General features: G+C 42.0%; 1 protein-coding gene across 1 annotated transcript in view; it reads left to right on the plus strand.

Moving 5' to 3' along the window:
* LOC106849606 (vesicle-associated membrane protein 2-like) overlaps nucleotides 1-18,202 on the plus strand; it is a 43,434-nt gene extending 25,232 nt beyond the window's left edge. Inside the window, exons 2-5 of the mRNA XM_088170507.1 lie at nucleotides 8,534-8,651; nucleotides 12,750-12,908; nucleotides 14,824-14,875; nucleotides 16,934-18,202. Coding sequence (XP_088026633.1) covers nucleotides 8,534-8,651; nucleotides 12,750-12,908; nucleotides 14,824-14,875; nucleotides 16,934-16,950 — 346 coding nt within the window. The 3' untranslated portion in view covers nucleotides 16,951-18,202. The remainder of the gene's footprint in view (nucleotides 1-8,533; nucleotides 8,652-12,749; nucleotides 12,909-14,823; nucleotides 14,876-16,933) is intronic.
* Nucleotides 18,203-23,942: the final 5,740 nt, after the last annotated feature.

The raw sequence follows: 23,942 nt of genomic DNA on the forward strand, positions 1-23,942 counted from the left end.
TCTCCTTTGTACTTGACAAGGACTTTTCAAAGATGAAGTCTTCACAGATGAAAGAGGGAAGTCTCCTCTCCCAAGTAAATTAATGAAAAACTATTTTAGAGGTAGTAAACGGACTGAGTTGTTTTCTGTACGTTTTCAGTGTGAAAGAAGTGTGTGTGGGAAAAAAAGTGGTCTAAAGTTTTATTCTGAGGTTATTTTCCCTAGAGTTTCTAGTAATAAAGTTTCCCTATTTACAGCTGAACCTGTTTTACCTTCCTCCTAATCGCAACTCACAACAAGAAACTTTCAAATGAGTAAAGCAAAGCCAGCGCACTGGCTACAGCAGCACACGGCTCAGGGGCAGGGATGGCTGAGCCCAGCCCAGCCCAGCCCAGCCCAGCCCAGCCCAGCCCAGCCCAGCCCAGCCCAGCTGCTCCAGCGGCTCCTCGGGCTCGGTGCCAGCCAGGGCTGCTCCGGCTCCTCTGCACAGCAGCACAGGGCACGTCCAGCCCAGCAGGAGCAGGGAATGGCTCGGAGCTGTGTCCTTAGGGACGGCTCTGGAGCTGCTCCTCCCGCCTTCGGCAGGTGGGCATGTCTGGCACACCTTTAACCTTTGGGGCTTCCTCAAATCTGCTCCAGCTTCAGAGTCCTGGGTTTTTGAAGCGTTTCTCTAGCAACATGTTTGCTATTTATGTCTTTGCCTTACAGTTTGTTATCCAGGCAGATTGCATTTCTTAGGTTCCAATAAGAAATGGCAGCAATGACAGTGACTCATTGATTGTTTTATTCTTGCTTTGTTTCACATGTATCTCAGCAAGGCTCTGAGTAAAGCTGTGTTCTGTTAGGCTCCCTCTCCCAGCCTGCTGTACTCTGGTGATTTGTGCTTTAATCCAGCCTTGGTTTGCAGTCAGCTTTTTCTTTCCCTAATTTCAGATCAGTAACTTAGGGCAAGAAAAATAAAGGGTTTGGGTTATCCAGGCTCTGACTTCTCTGCTGAATCTCTTCTTTGTTTTGGTTCGTTGGGGTTTTGTCACTGTGTCTTCTTATGCCCAGTAGAAGCACTTTCCTATTTAATAAGCTGAAATTCCTTTACTAAAGTTCTCTGGGGAGACAAGTGCACCTCTTCCTGCGATGGTCAGTCTTTGTGTTACTTTTCCAGGTGTGTAACCTCAATGTGCAGGACAGAGCTGAGATAACTGAAGGTACTGAAGTACCAAAGGTTGATACAATGCACCTTGCAAAACCATTTAAGGGATTTCAGGACCACTCCAGCTCAAATGATCCACATCAACACGAGGACTGATGGGGCTAATGGAGCATAAGGAACTTTGTAAATGAAAATTCCGGGGGTTTTTGGTAACAGTGTGTTCATTTACATACACTGGATTTCATCTGCATTGAACTGGCTTGAAATAGTAACCATTCTGAGAGAAAATCAGATCACAGACCTGATCTTTGTTCAGTTTTATTGCCTTTAGCCCACATCATAACCCAGATAACTCAAGGTTAACCAAATGAAAAGCATCAAAAAAATTAAAAAGGGGGAAAAAAAGAAGTTTGTGTTCTTTCATCTGGTGAAGAGAAATTATTATAGGAGCCTGAAACCTTCCAGTTCTGAAATCTCATAAGAATTAATAGCAGTGCAATCAGTCCTACCTAGGAACTAGAGATAACACTTCCTTCTGAAAACTGACTTTAGTGCAATACAGTGTTTTGGTATTTTTCTGTGTAGACATTGCACTGACGATAGATTTGGGTTATTAACTATTATGAAGATATCACATAAATTATTTTCCATATCTTTTACTAAACTAATTTCTATCTGAAAGCAGCCTGATGCAAATTAAGCGAATTATGGATTTAAACAGCAAAATGTAGAAAACAATAAATTACATTTGTCTTTTTTTTTTTGCAATATAAAGTTAATATCTGTATAAATATTAAGAAAAAGGCTTTTTTTATTATTGCTTACACCTGTATTTGCTTTCATTCTCTAATGAGAATACACCTCATTCAGTATAAAGATTACAGTTCGTTTTGTATCAGCAAATGAGAATTAACTCTCTTCTAAGAAAAAACCACAGAGTATGGGACTAAAATTGTCTGAAGTCTGTCTGTGGAAATTACCTCAAAAGGAGATTTACTTTAGAGCTGGTTTGGGTTTTTTCAGTTCTCTGCAGATGTGAAGATGAGACTGGTTGAGTGGGATCTAAAGGCATGGCTTAAAGTTCCCCATCAGTAACCTGCATTAATCTGCACTGCTGAGCAATGTGGACAGAGACTGAGATCTACCTTGTTATTGTACCCAGCAGTAAAGTGTCCAGAAATTGAAATGTTTCTAAATTAATATGAGATAATAATTTTTTAAAATGAAGATATGACAAATAAAACTATTTCTCTGTTCCTGGCAGGAAAGGAAATGCAAGAACCTCACAGTCATAACATAGATAGTAAATAGTGTTTATTAAAAATTTTTCAAGATGCGGGTATGTAAATCCAAGGGTTTAAAATGATGAAAGAATGTTCTTAAAAATGTCGCTGTAGATCAAATTTACTTCTAATTCTTCAAGTTAGTAAGCAACATTCATTTAGCTTGAGTAGAAGATACTGGTGAAGGTAAATCAGGTGGTCATTACTAATTTAACAAATGTTGATCAAATTAAAGTTGATGTCTTAGGGTTTCTCTCCTTTTCCTCTGTGTGCATATTTAGCACACCAGATGGTTAATGCAGTCATAATAAACTAGTGGGAATATTTAATTAAATGTGTTCCCAGGATGTTAAATGCAGAGTATTATCCTTTGGCTGGTGATCAGAGTAAATATTTGGTAATAAGGGAGAGTCCTTGTAGAATATTGTTGGTAATACATGAAAAGCACATTTGAGAACAGAGCTGTTTTGAAAGCAGAACTTTCTTCACAAAATGAAGACATCTCAAATGCTAATTCCTTTAATATGTGGAGTTTTGTTCTACCACCGATTCATTATTACTCATTGCACAGTTATTACAAATAGCACGAGCAATAATTTGAAATTTGATAGTCCTGGAATGGAAGTATCTAAGTCTGTAGCCATTTACTTGTCAATAGTCACATTTTTACTGAATGCTGAAGGGCTCAGATAGAAAAAAAGCACAATGAAGGGCAACATCTCTGTTTAAGCAGTGCTGCTTCCCTTGTTAGTGAAAGAAGCCTGTTTGCTCTTGTTGGGAGCTAATTCTCCCTCTGTGAGGTCTCAGAGGGCTGAAAACATCTTTCTGTATTCTGACAATCCCTCCAGCACCAGTATGCAAATGTCCACTAGCCCAGCAGTGGTACTCCTCTGTCAGTCAGTAATCATCTCCTCAGCCTAACCAGTTTTATGATATCATGGCTTTCTTTACTCCATTGAGCAGCTTTGTTTTGTTCCCCTGCAGAAGTGAGATTAGTGGAATGAAAACAAGGATAAGCCTAGCCTACTAAAATAAACTGGTTAATAACTGGAGGGGGAAAGATGAGCTAGGAATCTGAAATACATACAGTTAGTGGGCAGCTGAACTGAAAAGCAAATAACCCTACTGAGAGCATCTCAGAAGTGGGAGGTCATGGTCTCTAGCCAGGGCTGTCATTTGGAGAGTCCTGTCACCCTGCAGGCACAGAACATCATTACCTACTTGGAAGAAGAATGAGAACCTGAGGAACACTTTATTTTATGGGGGTGCCAGAAGTTTCCCTGCACCTCTCCTGACAGAATTAGTGTGTTGTTTTCAAAGAGTAACAGCATCTGCCATTTGACATTATCCCATTTCATTTTTTGGGAAAACCAGAAAATTAGGTAGGAGATGCTGGGATGGATGTCGCTTTCCTGGACACAAAGAGAAACATGATTGTCCACCCACAAGGGTGGTAGGACCTTGCTCTTGTTTAGTTTGTACAGTTAAGGGCTGGGCTCTGGAAAGCTCAGAATCTTAGGGAGTTTAAACATCAATTTCTTTGAGAGGTGACACATGAATAGACAAGCACAGAATTTTAGTCTGCTCTGTTTATCAGGCTGGATTTCATTAGGGTTCTGTCCAACCTCACACAGCCACGCTGATTGGTAAGAAAGTTTTTTGAGCTAATCTTGGCTAAACTGACCTCGTGCAAAATTAAAATCCCATGTGGCAGCATCTGATTAACACAGAGCTGGAAACCTGCAGATTCCTGCAGAATGCAGAAGACTGCAAATATTGTCAGTAAACTATCAGTGGAAAAATTGGTTTAGCTGTTACTGCATAGGAATAAACAAAGCAAGTCCAAAACTAACAGCAAACCCCCAGGGCTACAGAGCTCCTTTATTTCCTTAGAGATCCTGGTGCCTCAAAGCTTTCCAGTGCATCTCAATTCACAGATGAATTTTCTCTGCTCTAGGGATTGTGAGATGGGTTTGTTCCTGCAGCTATTCCTTGGGCCAAAATCTTCACTGACATGCATAGACACTAAAGTAATCTATAAATTTGCATTTGTAGCTAATTCTAATAATTGTTTTAGAGTAAAATCTCAAGAGTACAAAGCTATGGAAGTGTTCTGATTTATTTTGCAGTTAAACAAAGGGGTGTTTGTGGTGTATTTTTCAAATGCCTTTGAAACCATGGACTGTCAGACTCTAATTCCACAGTGAAGCCCAAATGGGTGGGTGCCTTTTGAAAGGGTCCACATGGAAAAAGTGTCTTAAATATACGTCATTTACAGCAGTAAATATGTACTAGGCAAATACAATACCTGAACAGGAAAAAAAACCAAAAACGAATGAAAGGGAAGAGAGGCAGTGCAATTTTGTTTTATTTGAACAAGGGGAAGGGTTTGAGGAAAGAGGACTCAGACTGGGGTTCTTCAAAAATTGCCTGCTTCGTTTCATTTTTGGAAGGGATCATTAATTGATGCACATTCACTGCCCTCCCCTGAGCTGACACTCCCTAAAGCCGTGTGATGTGATTCTCACTTTGCCTATCAGCTTTAGCTGTGCTTCTCACTGTTTGAGGGGTAGAAAATAACTCCTGCTGTTAGAGATAGGCTGTGAGCTTTGCCTCGAGCCAGAGCTGGAGAGGAACAGAAGGAGGACAATGAAGAGGGCTGGGCTGCCCTGCCACAGATTTCTGTGCCATGGAGAAGTCCCTCCATCCCCCTGCACCTGTTTCCAGCCATGTGTAGGGACAACAGCTTCTCCTTAGCTTAATAAGGTGTTGTTAGGATAAAGGCTTTGCAGGGATTATGTCCTGTAGTTGGAGGCTTTAAAAAGCACTTTGGATGGATAAAAGAAGATGCTGAAAGCAGCCTTGGAGGTCCTCATGTAAACTGTACCGAGGCACAGCGGTGGCCTGGCATCCTCCTGGTGTTTGCATCGTGCAGCTCCCTTCCCTAGCCTGACTAAGTGAAAAAATTCTGCTGTGTAGCTCACACATGTGAGCAAAAATGAAAGTGTGCGTCAGATGGTTTCCCAAAATATTAGATACACAATCATCCTTAATGTGTTTTTCAGCCAGTGCTGAAATGCAAAACAGTAACGCTGGCTAGCTCCAGTTCTCTTTTAATTAAGAGTTGCAGCTGCCTTTAACTGTCAGATCTAAATAGCAAGCTGCTTCCCGACCATCTCAGCGAGATGACAAATCTCTTAGTCATGAATCTGACCTACCAGTTTCAGGCCCAAGTGGAAGAGCTGAGGATGTCTGAGACTGTTGTGCTGAGTCACTCAGAAAGTCCCTGAGCGTTTCTTCCAAGGTGGCTGCAGGCACAGAGCCTGCACTGCTTCCAGCCTGTAGGGCTGCTCGTGTGCTGACTGCCAAACCTGCCTCTGCTCTGCTGTCACACACTGGTTGCCATTTAAGAGTATTTGCTGGGGATTCATGCCCTTTTTCACCAACAATAACAGAATTTTGTTCCTCTTTCAAAATTAGTTTGACTTCTTGGGAATGGCAGGTCTCAGCACCAATGGTAAGTTCCCTTTCCTTAAAAAAGTACACAAGTCTGATGGCTAGGGGCTTACTGGTGGGGCTTTTATATGGATTTTGCATTCTTTTGTAGGTCCCCAAAATCATGCCAGACCATGAGAAATTATACTTTAAAGTTGTGATGCTTCATGTATTTCAAAGGGAAGCTTCTACAACATAGTGCTAATATTTTTGCATAAATTTCTTTGAATAATGCTTCTGAGAAATTATAAGCTGATACGACATGGTACAGAGGCAATAATAGAAGAATTATGTAAATGCAGGAAGAATTATGTAAATGTAGGCTGGACTTTAATTCTAGAGCCTTTGCTCTATGGTATTGCAGGGAATGTCTATGCTTTCAAGTGATGCAGGCCTTCAGTTGCCTTCTTTACCAGAAAACTTGGATTAGATTTTAGGTAATTAATTAAGATGAGTATGTTATGAGGTTGCTGTGCCTTAGCATAAAGATTGTCATCTCTCTTTGATGGTTACAGTAACTCCTGATGGATGGCCAGGGCAACTGTAAAAACACCCGTTCTTCCCATCCTTTCCTCCCCTGTGGGTGGGAGCAGAAAAGCCCCAGAAAATGCAGCTGAAACCAAATTAGATGGCAGCAAGAAAGCTGGAAGAGAACAACCTTGAGAGTATCTACTATATGTCAAGTCATTTTAAAGACCGCTTGGGAGGTGCAAAAAAAGATGAGAATTACTAGGCAGAAAAGGTACATGGCAGAGCTCCAAGCTTTGGAGTTATAGCTCTGACCAAGAACATCACTGAATTTATAAGCTCTGCTTACAGCAAAACATGTGGCAGGGAAAAACTCTTCTCACATTCTCCTCTTCTGTAGTCTCTGAGGTTCCAACAGTGCATAACTCAGGAGAGGAGCTCCCTTGATGTTTGTAGTAGTGGCACAGTGTTTCCACGGGAAAAAAATCTTGCCTGTGTCGATTGGGAAAATGCCTATTTACCTCCTTAACTGCACAGAAGTTTTACTATTTCAATTTTAGCTTTGTTGTTGTTGTACCAGGATCACCCTTTGAGGCTGTTGATGCTCCAGGGAGATCTTGTTTTGTGTTATGTGTGATGTACATTATAGGCAGACTTTGATCCTTTGTGACAACTCAGAATAAATCCTGTTGGGATGCTGGCCCACGGCAATGGGTGGAGAGATTCCCTTGCAGGTGGCAGCAGCATCTGGTTTTTATGTTTTTAGTAGTGGCCATGAGGTCCCCAAAGGATGAGCAAGTAGTGCACTGCTCAATTCCTTCTCTGTCAGCTCGAGCTTGCTAATGACATTCTCAGCCCCAGTTAAAAAGTGAAGTGTGAGCTACAGCAGTGCTGCAGGTCTGCAAACAGCTGCTCCATCTCTGGGAGCTTCTGAGGGTCAGTGCTATCCACAGAGATCTCAGCCCTCAGGCAATACCATCAAACTGAATTTTGCAGCTTAAGGTACCTTTGGGGAGCTAACTTTATTGTCCCCAGGCACTGTTTTGACAGTGTATTAATGAGGCCATAATTCCAGCAGCATTAATCAGACCCCAGGATGTAGAAGGGAATGATTCACAGAGAAACACTGTGTTCTCTCAGTCTGTCACTGTGGGAAGGCATTGGTAATGCATGAGTGGGATTTGTGATATTTTTCAGTTCACATGCTCAGGGATTTCCTCTGCAGCCTCAGGGTTTTATTTGCCTGCAGGAAGGAGTGAGAGGGGTCCCTTGACAGAGGAGGTGAGGTTTCCCAGGTTAGAGCATGGGTGTGAAGGATGGCTGGCTGAGGTTCAGGGACCCTGCTCAGGCTGGGGGGCTGATTTATCTGCACAAACTCATACTCTGAGACAGACCAGATCTGTTGTTGGATTTTCAGGATGCTTTGTTTTGTCCTTTGTTATAGAGCAAACTGGTCAGGGCTCTGTTCACAGCAGTGCTGCAGATACTCCTCCAGGGGCTGTGGGTACACAGAAGCTGCTCTGGTGGCTGGGGAGGGTCAGCATTGCTGGATGCCAGAGATGACTGACCCCAAACCGTGTGCAATTCTCACCCCCACTTCCTCCTCTGTTTCTTTCTCCTCTCCTTTTTGTGAGGGATGTGATCTCCTCCTGTTTCTGTTTGTTTCCTTCTGTTCATCTTTGCTTGGTGAAGTCCAAAGAGAGGAGCAGGGCAGTGCTTTACTCAGCACACTGAGAGGGAAGACAAGGTCACAGCCCATCTCCTGCTGCATTAACACAAAATCCCCAGAGCAGTGTGTATTTCCTGATGGGACATAAGCTCTGCCCTGCTAGTCAGGCCTGTGATCAGTTTAGGGTAGATAATCTGAATTGTTTGTTGTTTGAAAAAGTAGCAAGGGAGGTGGAAGGCTTTGATAAAGTGCCATCAAGAAATAGTGTAAAAACTGATTGTGGTATGAGATAGAATGGCAGGGTGGTAGGGTTGTGATCCAGGAATGGAAAACATGGATTGAAAAGATGGAAAAGTTCTCTGAAGAAGAAGGAGGTGCTTTGAAACTTTAGAAGTTCTTTGAAGAGATAGGTAATTTTTACGAGCTCCAGAAAAAGGGTAGTGAACAAGTAAAGACGGTTTTGGTCACAAAGGTTCTCTGGTTTTGCTCTAGGTCTGTTCCAGCTTCTGCCCAGGGTCCCAGCGGTGCTGCAGGGGCTGCAGGGCCCCCTCCTGCCACCAACGTGTCCAGCAACAAGAGGCTGCAGCAGACACAAGCCCAGGTGGACGAGGTAAGCGGCTCCAGCCAAGGCTGCTGCCACGGGCAGTTTCCTCCCCTGTGCAACTCCCACTCGTCTGAAGGCAGTGGGTCTAGGAAATGAGATTTATCAAAGGAGGCAGACAGCACAAGAGAGATCCTGAGTATAAACATCCCTGTACCAGCAACAGTTCTGCAGATAAAGTGTGGGCATTGGTGCCAATTCAGGAATTCCTCCCAGTCTGGTTAGGAGGAAATGTCATAGTGGAAGCAGCTCTTGTAGTGTGTTCCTGCACTCCTAAAGGTTAGATGCTAATTTCGCAGACTGTTTCACAGAGACAGGCCATCATGGATAGATTAAAACCATCAGAATTGAGCTGCTGAGAGCGGTGTTCATTAGCAAGAGCTCCATTGATCATCAGAATTTATTCCCAAAGAAAGGCACCCACACATGACGTCATAACAGCATCCTTAAAAAAATCCCCACTCCTTTTCTTGATTTTGTAGGACCATGTGCCTGTTCCAGCTTGGATCCTTAAATTCTTGTCTTGGCTATAATGCCATACCCATTGTTGGTGCTCAGACGTGTTCACATCCTTCTGGTTGCAGAAACGCCTGCAGAAATGTCTAGACTAGGTTCTCTCTATCTCTTTATTTCCTCTTCCAGTGGGGAAAGGAATGTTACATTTTAGCTTTTGTCTTTGGTTAGAATAATAACCAGTAATAACTTCTTGTCCTGAAGATGTTACATCACAGTGGTCCTGTAATTGTTTGTGTGAATGACAGCAAAAGTAACTGTCCCAAAAAGATGATAAAAATTGCCTTTTATTATCTTAAAATGAGTGATATCTGTCAGAAACACGGGGCTCTTCAAATAGTTCAATAGAGATTGCATCAGTGAGGATAGTGAACCCCTGCTTTGTGCTTAAGATACTCTGCATTCTGACTCTTTTCACTCAGACCCATGAAAATCTGTCTTTTTGTGGAGGTGATGACATAATTTTGGCAGTTACTCTTGCTCAGTATGAGGAGACAATGAGTAGTTCTTGGATTTGAGAATTATGTGGGTGAAGTTCAGGATTTGTGAAGGTTTTGCCTTCCATTTGAGAGAGAGGCTGCAGCTGATACAGAATCACAGAATCACAGAATGAACTAGGTTGGAAAAGACCTTTCAGATCATCTAGTCCAACCTATAACCTAACACCTCCTCATCAACCAAACCATGGCACTGAGTGTCACCTCCAGGCTGTCCCTAAACACCTCCAGGGATGGTGACTCCTTCCCCTCCCTGGGCAGATGATTCCAGTGCACAGTCACTCTTTCAGGGAAGAATTTTTCACGGGTCTGGAGTTGATAGCACGTGGTCAGCAGGTCCTTTTTACAGGGAAATCACGATATAAGAACAGCCAGGGGAGGCAAACTTGCACCTGCAGCACTGTGAGGTCGCTGGGGTGATGCTGGTTTGTTACACCCAGGGGTCCAGTGTGGTGATGCCATGAGGATTTTTTTTACTTTTTCTTTTTATATACCTTTTATGTATTCTTAACATTCTTAATACTTAATACTCTTAACATGCATATTTGCAATTTTTTAAACTTAATGTCTTAACATGGTCCAGATATTTTCTAGGCCAGAAGACCAGACACCTTAAAAGCCTTACAGCTGGGACCAGAAATCCTTGTGCTGTCTTGAGCTACCCCATCTACAACATCTGCAAACTAAAATCACACCCATCTGGGGGGAGTACTTTAGAATGGGGAGATGTCACACCATTCATTGAAGCCTTTCATTGAAGCATCTTTGTTAGATATGATCATTTGCAAGGGTTACAAATTTATGTATGTGATCTACCATTCATGTGCATTTTTGCACATTCCAGCTTGATGAATTGTTGTACTGATGCCTTGGAGTGGCTCCCTAGAACAGAGGCTGGACAAGGTTAAGAGAATAAAGTGGGTATTTATTAAAAGCCTTCAATAGATACACCTGGGGCAGTCAGAAGCCTCAGAGGCTACACCCAAAATGGACAATGGGCTGAGTTTTTCAGACAGATATAAGTTTGGTCCATTTACATATCAGGGGTTAATTCTCCAATTACAGCTCCAGGTAATGAAGTCATTTACCCCCAGTTTGCTCCTCCCAATTCACTTTAGTTTGCACTTTTGGGGCCTGAGGCTGTAGGGTGTCCTTGGGTTCCAGGCCCAGAGAGGAATTGTCTGAATAAAACAGGATAACAGCAGCTGACAGGTTATGGAGTTTCAGAGTTAAACACTGAAACACTACAGGATCTGAAAAATAGAAAAGCTAAAATCCTAAAGCGTCAGTACCATAAAGATACGTATGAAATATAAATAAATATAAATGATAAACCGTAAATATATAAATAAAATAAAAATAAAATAAAATTTAAAAAATAAAATAAAATAAAATAAAATAAAATAAAATAAAATAAAATAAAATAAAATAAAATAAAATAAAATATAAAATAAACAAATTGCTTTGCCGTTTCTCCCCGATCTTCCCCTGCTCTTTTCTGTCCCTGCCGGGTGGGGATGTCACCCGCAGGTGGCAGCAGAGCCCTGGGCAGCGCAGGAAACTTTGGATGGGCACGAAATCACCGATGTTTTTAATGCTACACCAATGGCCATAGAGTACTTCTGCTATTCCTCTCTTGGGTTTTCCCACCTGATTCCTCTAGATGTCGTAGAGCTTATTTTCTAAGGCCCAGGTAAGCATTTATTTATTTGACAAAAATGCAGTCTCACCTGGGCAAGTGTTCACTGCAGCCAGGCTAGATTCAATAAGTAGTTCTGGGAAAACAAACGAGCAAAATCAAAAACAAACAAACCAAAACAAAATCAAACAAACCCAAACAAAATCAAACAAACCCCTCAAAAAACCCGCTACAAACAAACAAAAAAACCAAACAACCCTCCCCACAAACAAACAACAAAAAAACCCAAAATTCCAAAAAGCTGAGAGAATGAGTAGGAAATAGTGGAGTATTTTGTTTCAGCGTTTTCAAATAGTTTAACATTTTTACTACAAATCATTGTAGATACAATGGAACTAAATGCTAGCTGAGAAATCAATACTTTAAACTGTTATTATAGTTCTGTATGAGGTTAAGTGCTTGGAAGGTTTTGGTTTGGAAAAGCAAGTAAGAAAAATTATATTGACCAAAATATTTCATTTTGGTTTAAGTTTGGTAGACAAGTGAAACAAATCTTTTGAGACCTTCTGCCAGTCCTATTAAAGATTCTTTCACTACCAATTTCCTCTCACTGTGTTTGAATAATGTATCCTTTAAATAATTCTGGATTTATACAGGTAATTGTTAAGTTTTATTAAATATGTATAATACGAATTTCTTACTATGGAGTGTGAGAATTAACAGGCCATCAGCCTCTCCCACTGCTAGAAAAATTGGGCACTACTGAGATTGTGACACTGCCTGACATTTGCTTTAGTGGTGAATTTCTACAGGATTTCCATTTAGTTATTGGCTTCTAGAAGAGGATTTTCACTTTACCCAAGGTATAAAACACACACACGAGCAGCCCTTGCCTGCTGTGTGCTGGCTGTGCCATGAGCTCTCTGCCTCTCTTCAGGCTGAATTTGCTCAGGTAAAAATGTTCTCCTCCTCCAGTTTCAAGCAGGACATCAAATCATGGCTGAGGAGTCATCTTACCCAAAAGATCTGCACAATGAGAGAATTCTTTGGTAAGGAAATGCATGCAGTTCCCTTTAGGGTGGCCTTTGCTAGCTGATTTCCCTGCTGCAGGTAGGGAAGGTGTTAAATGTACAAGGAAAACAATGGCTTGTTCTTAGTGATGTCAGTCAGAGTGTGGGATAGAGATCTTCATCAGGGTCTTGTATCAGTACAAAATAAGTAAAAAAATTTAATGAAACCATCTGTGCTATTTCATGCTGTCTCTTTATTTTCTACCTTAAAGGGCACCCAGCACAGTGTGTGCTCCCACAGGCTGGCATTTTGGGGCACTGCCCGGGGAATCCCATCACACACCAAAGGCTGCCTTTAGGACGAGGTGTGACATTGCAGGCTGTGGCCAGCTGGGTGTCCCTCAGCTTGCCTGTGGGAGGAGTGCCAGGCGTGTCTGTGCCTTCACAGGTGGTGGACATCATGAGGATGAACGTGGACAAGGTGCTGGAGAGGGACCAGAAGCTGTCAGAGCTCGACAACCGGGCAGATGCATTGCAAGCAGGTGCCTCACAGTTTGAGACCAGTGCAGCCAAACTGAAGAGGAAATACTGGTGGAAAAATTGCAAGGTAAGGATTATAAATCCTTGTTGGGAATGGCTTCGTGGCAGGAATTGCTTTCACTTGCATTTAGTGGGACTTTGCCTGCAGGATGGCACCTCTGAGTCATCTCTTCTCAAGGTGAGAAAGAGAGGCCTTGACCTTGAGGCTCCAGAACTCAAGCAACTTTGATCTTTCCCAGAACCCATATATTCTGCAGTATATAAAACGTAGATACAATCCTTGATACTTCCCTAGTGCCTTCAGATAGGAATGGGAAAGCATTTCCTCCCAATTCGTGTCAGTTCTCTGTGGGAGCCACAAAACCTCATCAGGTGCAGTGAAGTCTAGCAGTGGGAGAAAAGAAGTTTTTCCTTGTGGGGGATCATTATTGATTTGATTTTTCTTCAGGATGGTAAACCATAAAAAAATACCCAAAACTGGATTCTACAAATTGCTGTGAGAAGGGAGGGAATTACAGTCTCTTATAAAGTGGGGCTGGTTTGGATAAAGCAGGATTTTCATCAATCAGCTGCCTTTTCTGCTGTCTTCAAAGTCTAATCCTTTCCCAAGAGCAGAGGGAACTTCACTCTCCTTTTTCAGACCTCCTCCAGTATTTGTGGAATTTGGACCCAGAAACTTCATCTCCTCTTACTCTTCTAAGACTCATGTCTTTTCTTCTTCCTACTCGTGCACCATCACCATGAACACTGTGCCAAAAGTTCAGCTTCATTTTCCTTTCCCAATACCAACTTTCCTGCTGACTACTACCCAAATAAAACCAGCTGTTCCCAAGGGGAATCCCACAGGTATCCCTTGCTAGCCTGCTGTCTTCAATCCACAGCGCTAGGAAATGTAAAGCAAGACAAAACATTCTGAGTAAACTACATGTACAAACACTCCAGAAATAAGAGGCTCTAGGTTAGAAATTCATCAGGTCAGGTCCTCTGGGCCTCTTTTAGCTGTTGCCCAACTGATATGCCCAGCAGTGCAGGAAGCAGGGCTTTTGGGAGCTACAAGCACAGATTTTGAGTTAGGTTCCCCCATGTGACTGCAGTCACCACAGTGACCTGCACTACACTTGAGCTCCAAACCTACCCTCATTCTCCTTTCCTCATTGTCCCTTCCTGCTTTGTCCTGACAATCTCCCTGTCCTTCCTCTCCCAAACTCCCAAACTCCCAAATAGAGGGAAGAAATTTTAAAAAATCTCCTGCAAGCCAATGGCTTGGTCTGTCCTCATGTTTGGAGGAATGAAGGCCTTGATTTGACATGCCCATATGTGTTGTTTTTCAGTCTTCATACCCACTGGGGTAATAATGGCCACTGGCCTGCAGCATCCCTGCAGGGCTCGTTGATTTTCAGCTTTTCAGAGCCCAGATGTGGCCCCTGGGGCAGCTCTGTGCAGGTGAGGGCTGTGCATGGCAGCCTCTGCTCTGGGGGAGCAGCTCCTGCTTTGCCCTGAGCTGTCTCCACTGCTGTGGCCACTGCTGTGGCCACCATGGGCTTCCCGTCTCAGCAGCAGCAGCACAAACTGTTGCTGGCCTTTAGACATCTCCAGCTGCCTCTTCACTGGCCTCAGGAACACGGGGAAAAGGGATGAGGTGACTCTGCTATAAAGGGGTGCATGGCCACTGTGATCCCAGCCCCTGGAGCTGTTTTACTTTGGAAATCGAGATTTTCTTTACTGCTGGAATGGTTGAGGTTGGTCACTGCATCTTTAGCTGACAGGTAAGGAGTGGCCAGCTTTGACAAGAGGCTATGCCCATTGTTGATTTTGAAACCAACACTGAATTTGGGGCCTTAACAAGTCTGTTGTGGGTCTTTACAAGAGTTCAAAGTATGAGGAATGAGTCACTAAGTAAAAGTAAAAAAATTGATGGGTTAATGCCTTTCATGTGAAAGCCTGACTTTCTCTTTTTCTTTCTTATAACTTTCTTTTTATAGATGATGATCATCCTTGGTGTAGTATGCGCAGTCATTCTCATTATAATTATAAGTGAGTAATTCATTTTCTCTTTTGTTTATGATCTCAGTAGCTTGTGACTTAAGAATGGTTGATACATTAAAAACCAAAGCAATAAAAATGGATATAAAATATTTAAACTGATTAATTAGTGAAATTCCCCTTCTAGTGTTATGCTTTTATAGTGAGAATTACTGCAAACTCCCTGGACACATATTGACAGAAATTGTTGACATTTAATGTTTTTTACATTAGCATGTTACATAACTTTCCCTAGGATTAAACGCTCTCCCTTTTTATGTTTTAAATAAATTTTATGCAGTCTCAGAGATCTTCCTTTCATGATGATGAGTGACACAGTCCTGGTGTTTTCTACTAAGAAATTCTTGAAATACCTCATGCCTATAAAAAGAGGATGAAGGCACACAGGCAAACAGGCATCTGATGAATTTTTTAAAAGTGTGTAGGTGCCTGGTTTCTGCCATATCAGCTAGAATCTGAGATGTCAGTGTTTCTGAAGATCCTTTTGCACCTCGAATGCCCAAATGTTGTTAAAAGGTGTCCCGAAGTCTCACTGATTGATTTTCTCAAAAGATCATCTCATTCCACGCAGTTGTTGCAGGGAAGTTAGCTATGAATGAATAATAGCAGTCGTGCTGGTTGGGGCTCAGGGACCTTGTAATGACAGGAACTGAACATTTCATTTATGTAACCCTGTGATAGCAACAGCTGTTAGGTGACATAACTGTAATAAGGCATTAACTCCTAAAAGGGAGATTTCTTCAGATACACAATGCAGGTAGTAACCCAGAAGAGATTCACCAGAAGGCCAGGTTGTGGATGTGAGTTAATTCCCAGCTCTCAAGTTACATGCTTGATATCCAGCATGTTTCCATTTTCCTCCCTTGCTCCTTACAGGATCACCTGTAAACATGACTAAATGGAATGAGATACATGTGACAGTTTATTAGCCTTATGAATGCTGGCACCAGAGTGACCCAGAATAATTCCAGGGTTTCGTAACACTGATACAGCAAGAATGGGAAATGGTTAGATATTTAACTGTATTGACTGGAGGAAGACCAGCCCTTGCTCTGCAGTCTAGTGCAGCAACCAGGCAAAAGAAGATGTGCAGCCACTGAACTGATTGCTGGGTATACATTCCTCAGTGAGAATTATGTGAGTCTTAACAAGAAAGTAGAAAGTGGTCAAGATAGCTCCTAACTCATCCCTTGAAGTTTGGGCTGAAACATATGTAAGTAAGAACATTGTTTCACTCCTGGTTTAAAATGTTGAATGCCTGTCCTCGTAAGTTTAAAAAAAGAAAAAGACAGTGCAGGTTTGACAGGGGTTAGGTTGAGTTTAGGGTATTTAATCACAAACTTGAGTGTCACATTGTTTGACCCTGGCCATGGCTCACCATATTGAAATCTAGTACCAGGTCAGTAAGATTGGAGTGTACCTGTTGTTCAAATTATTTTTCCAGTCTATTTGATTCTTGTATGATAAGTGCCTAAAGGTTGCAGCTTCAGGAAGGACCTTGTGTATTTCAATCAATGCTGCATTTATTTACAGTAGCTCTCAAGTGTATGTTTACATCCTATAGACATTAAGCATCCAAGTGCTGTTAGACAAGGCCTGCATGACTTTTCCAGTCTGTGATTGGAGTGTGATCCACAAGATCATCCCCTCCACGAGGGGTGGCTGTGGATGCAGACAAACTGAGCCATTCCTCACAAGCTGCTGGAGGGAGCAATACAGCACACAGCTTTGCAGGTGCTGCTGGGGCTGGGGACAGACATCACTGCCAGTCCTTGCCCTTTCTACCTCTTGAGCCACAGTCTCCCCTGCTCTCTATTCCAGTTTCCCCTCCAAATTCCTTTGGACACAGGAGGAGCATCCCCATGTCTGCTAGAAAGGAGCACTGTGTGCCACACATGTCAGGCTCCTTCAGCTAAGGTGTGCTAAAGGTGTCTGCAGTCCTCTGGCATCACACACTTCTCTAAGATAAAGCACAACATTACTCTGTAATAACTCCTGGGTTTTGTCTTTTTTTAATATTTTTTCCTTTCCTTCTGCTTCATTTCCCAGTTTATTTCTCCACTTGAAAAAGCAAAGAAGGAAGACTTGGCACAACTTTGTTCATATCAACCGACGATATCAGTGTTCCTTTGTTGAACTCCGCTTTTTAATTCCCGGTGTCTTGGGATTTTTGCTTGTAATAACCCATAAGCATTCAGTGTGGTGTATTTTGGAATTCTGTTGTTTCCACAAGAAACTGTACCAGCTAAATACTGCCAAGTAGTTCCATACACTGTCTAATCACTGTGTCTTAAAATGTGTACGCACTGACCTTCAGAAACTGTAGTATATGAAAAGCATCCTAAAACATCTCAGAATCAGAGAATGCAGCTGTGGGGAAGCTCCTGTTTAAAGGGACACTGTCAGGTGGATTGGACCTAAATCTAAGGTTGCAGCAAACATTAGGACCAAAATTCTCAACCTGAGCTCCTAAAGTTGGATGGCAAAATCCATTGCCAGATGTATCTGTTACTCCCATTGAAGACAGTGATACCTATAAGTACTCCTGTAAGATATAATATTTTAATTTAGCCAACAAACACAGACTTTTTTGAGATTAGATGTAGAATCCAAGTCTAAAAACATTGTCCACAGAAAAATAAATTAAGACTGGTTTGCCATGTTTTATGAATTTAATTTTTTTCCTTATAAGAAAACACTCATGGTGTTCTGAATAACCAAGATGGCCTCAATATGAAAGCCAGAAAGAAAAAAAATGGTATGTCAGCCAAAAAGCATTAGCTAGCACAGTCCTGAAAAAGCCAAGGGAAATGCAGAAGTGGTAATGCAAGCATCACAAATGACTCAGGTACAGTGTCTGAAAAATCAAGGTTTGTCAGGTTTCATGGGACATCTCTTGAACGCCAATCCCCAAAAATTAGGCCCTGACTTAAAGCCCATGAGCAGCGTTGGTGATGTCTGTGGCTGCCCAGCTCTGCTGGAGGAAGCTGCCTCTGCAGCAGTTTGCAGAAATGGTCCCCACTGCCAGGATCGTTCAAAAATCAGGAAGAAGGGAGGGGGGAACAGTGAGGAGAGGCTGAGAAAGGGAAGGGTGCCCAGCAAAGCTTTCCTGGAGAAGAGGAAGGAACAGAAACACTGTTCAAAGTAGTGGTGTTAATAGGATTTAAAAATATATATTTTAATTTGTGCATGTGGATAGTTCATAAACTATAGTGTCATCTTTGTAAAGTGCTCAGCTGAGATACCAATTACACTTAATTAATTTAAACTAGCATTTGATGTAATTAAAAGAAATTATATGTTATAGCTTGAGAGAAAGTTCTTGTATGCTCTTGTGAATTTGTTTCTTTCTTTTTAAAGCAGTGAATAGTTTAATCATCCTTAACCAAACTAAAAATGAATTAATCAAATTTTGAGCCAGGAAATTCAGAAAAGGCTCTTCTTAGGATAACTCCTTCAGAATTTCTAAAAAGAATTCATAGAATTAAACAAAAATATTAATTTGATGGGTTGGGGTTTTTTGTCTGCAATTTAATTAGGGAATAGAAACAGTGATAATAGTAGTGTAAATATTCCCACTGTGGCATATCTCTCTTGACAGGGTTTTAGATTAAAAAAATGGAGAGCCTGTCCAGTTTGTTGCTGTGAATCTATATATAAATTGTGCTGAAGTAGAATTTTGTAGAGAGAATAAGTGATGATCAATTGAAAGGTTCCAGTTGCATTTTTCCCTAAAGATTCATCACTTCACAGTCACGTGTACTATTTCATATCATTAAGTCAGAAGTGGCCCCAGTCTTAATGAAGCAGAATATTCAAAGTTACTGATGTGATACTCCCTGGTTTGCCCTGATCACTTCAGTCCTTCAGCTGGGTGAGAACACAAATAATTCTGAAATCCTCATGGGCTGGACAAAAATCCCAGCAGTGATGCAAGGCTGACTCCATGAGGTGACACAGACGAGGGCTGTGTGTAAATGAGCTTGCACTGGTACAGGAATGAGCCATCCAACTTCAGGAGCCTTTTTAAACTGCTAAGATAACTGGACAGCTGATATGAAGGAATTATCTGCTAAGAGTGAGACCTTGCCACCCACACCCTGTGGAGCGTGGTGTTCTCACAGGGCTTCTCTACTGAGCACTCATGAGATGAAGATAGCTTTTGCTGGAGCTGGTGCAATCAGGAAGGTGAAATGCTGATACTGAGCCTTAATGCAGATGTTCCTTCTCCTCTGGGAGGCTGAACTGATACTCAGCTGATAGGACTGCAAATACACATTAAAGAGTTTGAATCCTCTAGCTACAAACACACAAAGCTCCCAAGTGAAACTGCAGTGGAAGTGCTACGAGGATGCAAAGCTCACATCCTCCCAGCTAATGTAGTTCAACAAGTTAATAATCAAATAATACCTTTAGGTGAGAGTGGAGAATAGAAACTGCACTTTGTGGAATGTGGACCCCTTCTCTCTCAAAACTGTAACTAATGGGGATGACTGCTAAATAGAAGTGAGAATTTGCAAGGAGGAGTAAAGAAACCTGCCTTCTAGTGGGTTGTAGAATGTTTGTGAAGAGATTATTTCCTTCTGTGTGGTAATGAAATATGGCAAATTCATGTGTTTAACTTTTCAAAGTTGTTTGCCCACAGTGTGCTCGTGAACGTTCAATGTTTGCTTTTACTTGTGCTGTGGTGGTTGGTTGTAATTGGTGAGATAAACCATGTAACTTTTCTAATTCAGCCCAGGAAGCAGGAACGAGTGTGTCTTTCCCTGGGGCACAGACCTGGAGCTCAGCTGCTCTTGCAGAGGGTTAAACCTTCAGCAAGGAGAATATGGTACCACAGGACTGTTCAGGGTTCCAGATTGCACAACAGCATCACATACGTGCAGGCTGCTGCAGAGCACAGTCTGTATACTCACAGCTGGGGATCTTACTTGTCTTGGGACCAGGATTGATTGCTTTCCACTTGCTGCTTCTACATTTGAAATGTCCATGCAGTTCCAACTGCCTGCCTGTAAATTTTCCATGGAAAGGTGAAGTCATTCTTGTTGGGTCCCCACGGATGAGCATTTCAGCTCCTGCTCTGCCCCACGTGTAATACTGCCTTGGCTCTTCCCTTGGGCAGGTGTAACATCACACAAGGGCTTCCTTTTAGTGACCCCCTGGCAAACCCTCAGAGGACTCCAAGGCCATTGCTTTCTGACTGCCACCTTGGGGCCCAAACTGCAGCCTCTTCTGGCTGGAAGCAGTGCTTTGGATGGCTTTATCCAGAATCAGACTTTGTCTGAGATCTGCATATTCCATCCTTATAAGAAGCTCCCCCTCTGCTTTCTGGAGCACAGCTGTACATCCCAGAGGCTGTGCAGCAGGAGATGCCCTTCACACACAGCATAGCTGAAAGGAAGGGGTTAACAGCTGGTCAGAGCCCTGCTTGGCTTCTCAATGATCTTATCAATGATCCCACATCAGCTTCTGAGCTTGAACAAGTGTTGCTTGCACCCACTACCATCAGGCTACTGAGGTCCTGCTTGGGTGTTACATTTTCTCTCAAATTTAGCTCATGTTGTAGTAACACAGATGTGGCTTTAAACCCAAAAACTGTGTTGCACAGAACTTGGCAGGAAAACTTAGAGTGGAAGCCCTAACAAGGTACTTGACCTGATTTTCACTCGACAGCATTACATAACAGCACAGTCAATCCAGCAGAGTCAAACCTAATCCAATACTTTTAGGAGGAGGGAGAATCTGATAAAGATGCTCAATGTAACCTAGGGTCTGTAAGACAAGGGGTGATTTAGAAATGTAGTCAGTTGGATTTCTAAAGCTGGAACCTTCATTGAGTTGGAACCTGCACGATGTTCACCCTGAGAACAGTTTAGGCAAGTAAAATATTTGGCTTTTTTCTTTTTATATAGTGATCTGCAAGAAGTGATTAAACACTCAGTAATGGAAGAGCAGGACATTATTGACTGTGCAAGGAGTGAATTAGAACAACCTCAAGCTGCTGTGCTTTTGTCTGAGTAGCAAGGCCTTTTAGAATTCTACTGGTTTCTGTCACTACACCTCTGACAGGGCTTCACCTAACTTAAATTTTATGAGCAGCTGGACTACTTCTTGTTTGAATACAATGGATTTAGCTCTTAAGAGGAAGTTCTTGACATGGATATTAGAGCATACCTGCAAAATGGAGATGTCTGCTTCTCAGAAGGACATCGACCATGGGAGACTCAAACTTCAGGAACTTTTAGAAGCTCGAACTCAACTCTGCCATGCTTTTTCAGAGTGAATTTTCTCTATTCTGTGGGAGATTATCCACACAGAGGGAATATGCATGATGCATTTTTTTTTTTAAGAGAGCACCTTAATTGCATGTTAGTGGGAGACCTTCACAAATAACCTGAGAGAGCACTTGGGTATGATCCAGGATTTACATCTCAGCCCTGCTTCTCCTGCCCTTTAAACAGGGAAGAGAGCTGAACCAGCAGCCATATAAGGCACTGGGCTCCCTCCCAATGTACACAGGGACTATTAGAGAAAGGCCTCAAAGTCTCTTTGATCTGGATTTGGATCCTGACCTGAACTTTAAACCTGTAACAGATCATAACCTTTGGGCCCTCGATCTCGTCAGAAGACTGAGATGTTCTTCCAGCCAGTTCTTCCTCACCTGATTTAGGTCCCTGTTGCTAGACAAGATACATTTGAGCCAGAGAAAGCACAAGCACCCTCAAATTAATTTTTTAAAAGCAAAATTAAAAGACTGAAGAAAGTAGTTTGAAGAAAGTGAATTGTAGAGAAATTATTGGCTGAAGGTTACTCAAACGGTAACATTATTGTCAGGAGGGATACTAGATTGGGATGTATGGAAAAACCAAACCAGAACCTCACACCAGTTGTTCTTTCTCCATCTGGTCTACTTCAGAAATCCTTCAGGAAAGGATTTTGTTTTCCTCTTCAGGTAATTTCCCCTCCTCAGCTGATTAATGTCTCAATTGATGTGCTCAGTAGTTTTTCTTCTCCATTGAGAACTGTAAGACTCTCTGCCTTTAAACCCATGCATAAAAAGAGATCTGAGCCACCCAAGGAGTTTACCTTTCTTCCTGGTGCACTGACATTTAAAAGCTACATCTTAGAATAAAGCAGGAAAACTGTGGCAGTCTGGTTACATGCAGTTTTGGTGGAGTAAACACTTGATTATTCAACAATGAGTCACTCCTGCAGTAACCTCATTCTGTCATGAGTGTATCACATCTGCTAAAGCAAAAACCAGCACCTGCACCGCTTTCAAACATGAATGCAGCCTCGTGGTTTGCACGTAACACTCTATTCAACCAAAGGAGCCATCTACTAGAAGTTTGAAAGGGCAAAGTACTCATTCTCAAAGAGAAAATATCATAGAGAACAACAAAGACAATTATGAAGAAAACCTCCATTCTTTAGCTCTTCTCACAGTGTCTGGCTTATCCATTGTTCTTCAAGCCTCTTTCTGTTCTCTTAGAAAGCTGCTGTGGTTTTGGAGTGTAGAGTATTTGGAATACAGAATATTGGGGCTGTTCTGCCCTCTGGGTTGACTCCCTGCCTTCTGCCACAGCCAGTGCTGCCCTCAGCCAGAGCTCAGGTGGGCCTTGGCTGAAGCAGAACCTCCTCCTCACTGTGCCCAGCTCTCCTCAAACCTCCACTCTCTGGTCAACACCACCTGAGGCACAACGTGGCTCCTGCCTCTTCATTTGGTTCAAAATTATTTGATACAAAAGAAGGCCAAACAACACCATTTTTGCTATGCTACCTTAAATTGTAACATTGGAAGTTTAATTAAATTTATTTAACAATTCTTGTAGCAGTAATTTCATTAATTTTGTTGGAAATAGAGGAAACTGCAAATAAGGACGTTGTAGCAATCTCAATGTCTTAAACTGGGAAGTGGTCCAAGAGAAATACTGCTCACATTCAGTAAACTCCTTTTAATAAGTGGCTCTACCTAAGAGCCCCCCTTTTATGTTAAAATTAAGCAGTGCTTGTCTATTGAATTCAAATACTTAGGATGACCTATGACAGATGGCAGGGTTTTTTCCTGGACAATGCAGGAGATCTATGCAGGCAGGGTGGTGCAGACAGCACCATTTGGGGTATTGTAGCCCAAGACCTGGGGCTGCTGGCAGCTGCAGCAGTGGGCAAGACCTTCAGTCTGATCAGAATTTCAGAGCACCTGGGGCAGTAAAGATCCAGCCTGAATGCCCACTTTGTCCTAGAGCAGTTTGGGTTTGGTAATGGAATCTTTTTGGCACAGCATGGTTGTTTTGGTTACTCTTGATCCACTCCAGTACCTGTGCTTGTCCACCTGTAAATGGTCTAAGGTGAGGATAAAAAACCCCTTTGTTGCATCCATTACATTCCTGTCATATATATGTGAACATATGGTGGTGGTCTGAGCTTTTTGTGAGGAGAAGTTTAAAAGAATTATATCAGTTTCTCCCCCTGATACATTTCAGGTTTGTTTAAAGTAAAACTAAATAATGGGAGCTGCAATTATTTTCCTTGTAAGATGAAGGATTGAGATAATGCATATAATGGACCTACAAATTCATAGATGCACAATGCATTTTTTTCCAGAAGTTTAGCTATTAATATTTATAGTATTGATCTGAAAGTTTGCTAAAATTTCTTTTTTAATGAAAGTAATCTTGGCTGGAACCGAAAATTCAGTGATCAGTGTGACCACCATGCCACTAGCAAGCTACTAAATAATGCAAGTTCAGCCTTTCATGAAACCCAAAGGGAAGAAATATTCTGATTAAAAGTAGAAATGTTATGATAAAGACCATGGGTATAAAGTTTAACTGTTACATATTTATGTTTATTTAAGCAATTAGCAGCTATAAAAATAGTCAAATAATTAGTTCCCAAAGCTTAATAGACGAAAGAATATTTTTTCTCATTAGAAAAGCTAACTTCAATCTATGTTCCATCTACTTTTTTCCCCAGACAATAAAATGCCAATATTGTTATGACACATTCACAGGTCTGCACAATAAAATGTTAGATAGCCCACTACTTGTCATGAAAA

Source organism: Sturnus vulgaris, chromosome 10, assembly GCF_052056855.1.
Source record: "Sturnus vulgaris isolate bStuVul1 chromosome 10, bStuVul1.hap1, whole genome shotgun sequence".
In the NCBI taxonomy this organism is placed as follows: Eukaryota; Metazoa; Chordata; class Aves; order Passeriformes; family Sturnidae; genus Sturnus; species Sturnus vulgaris.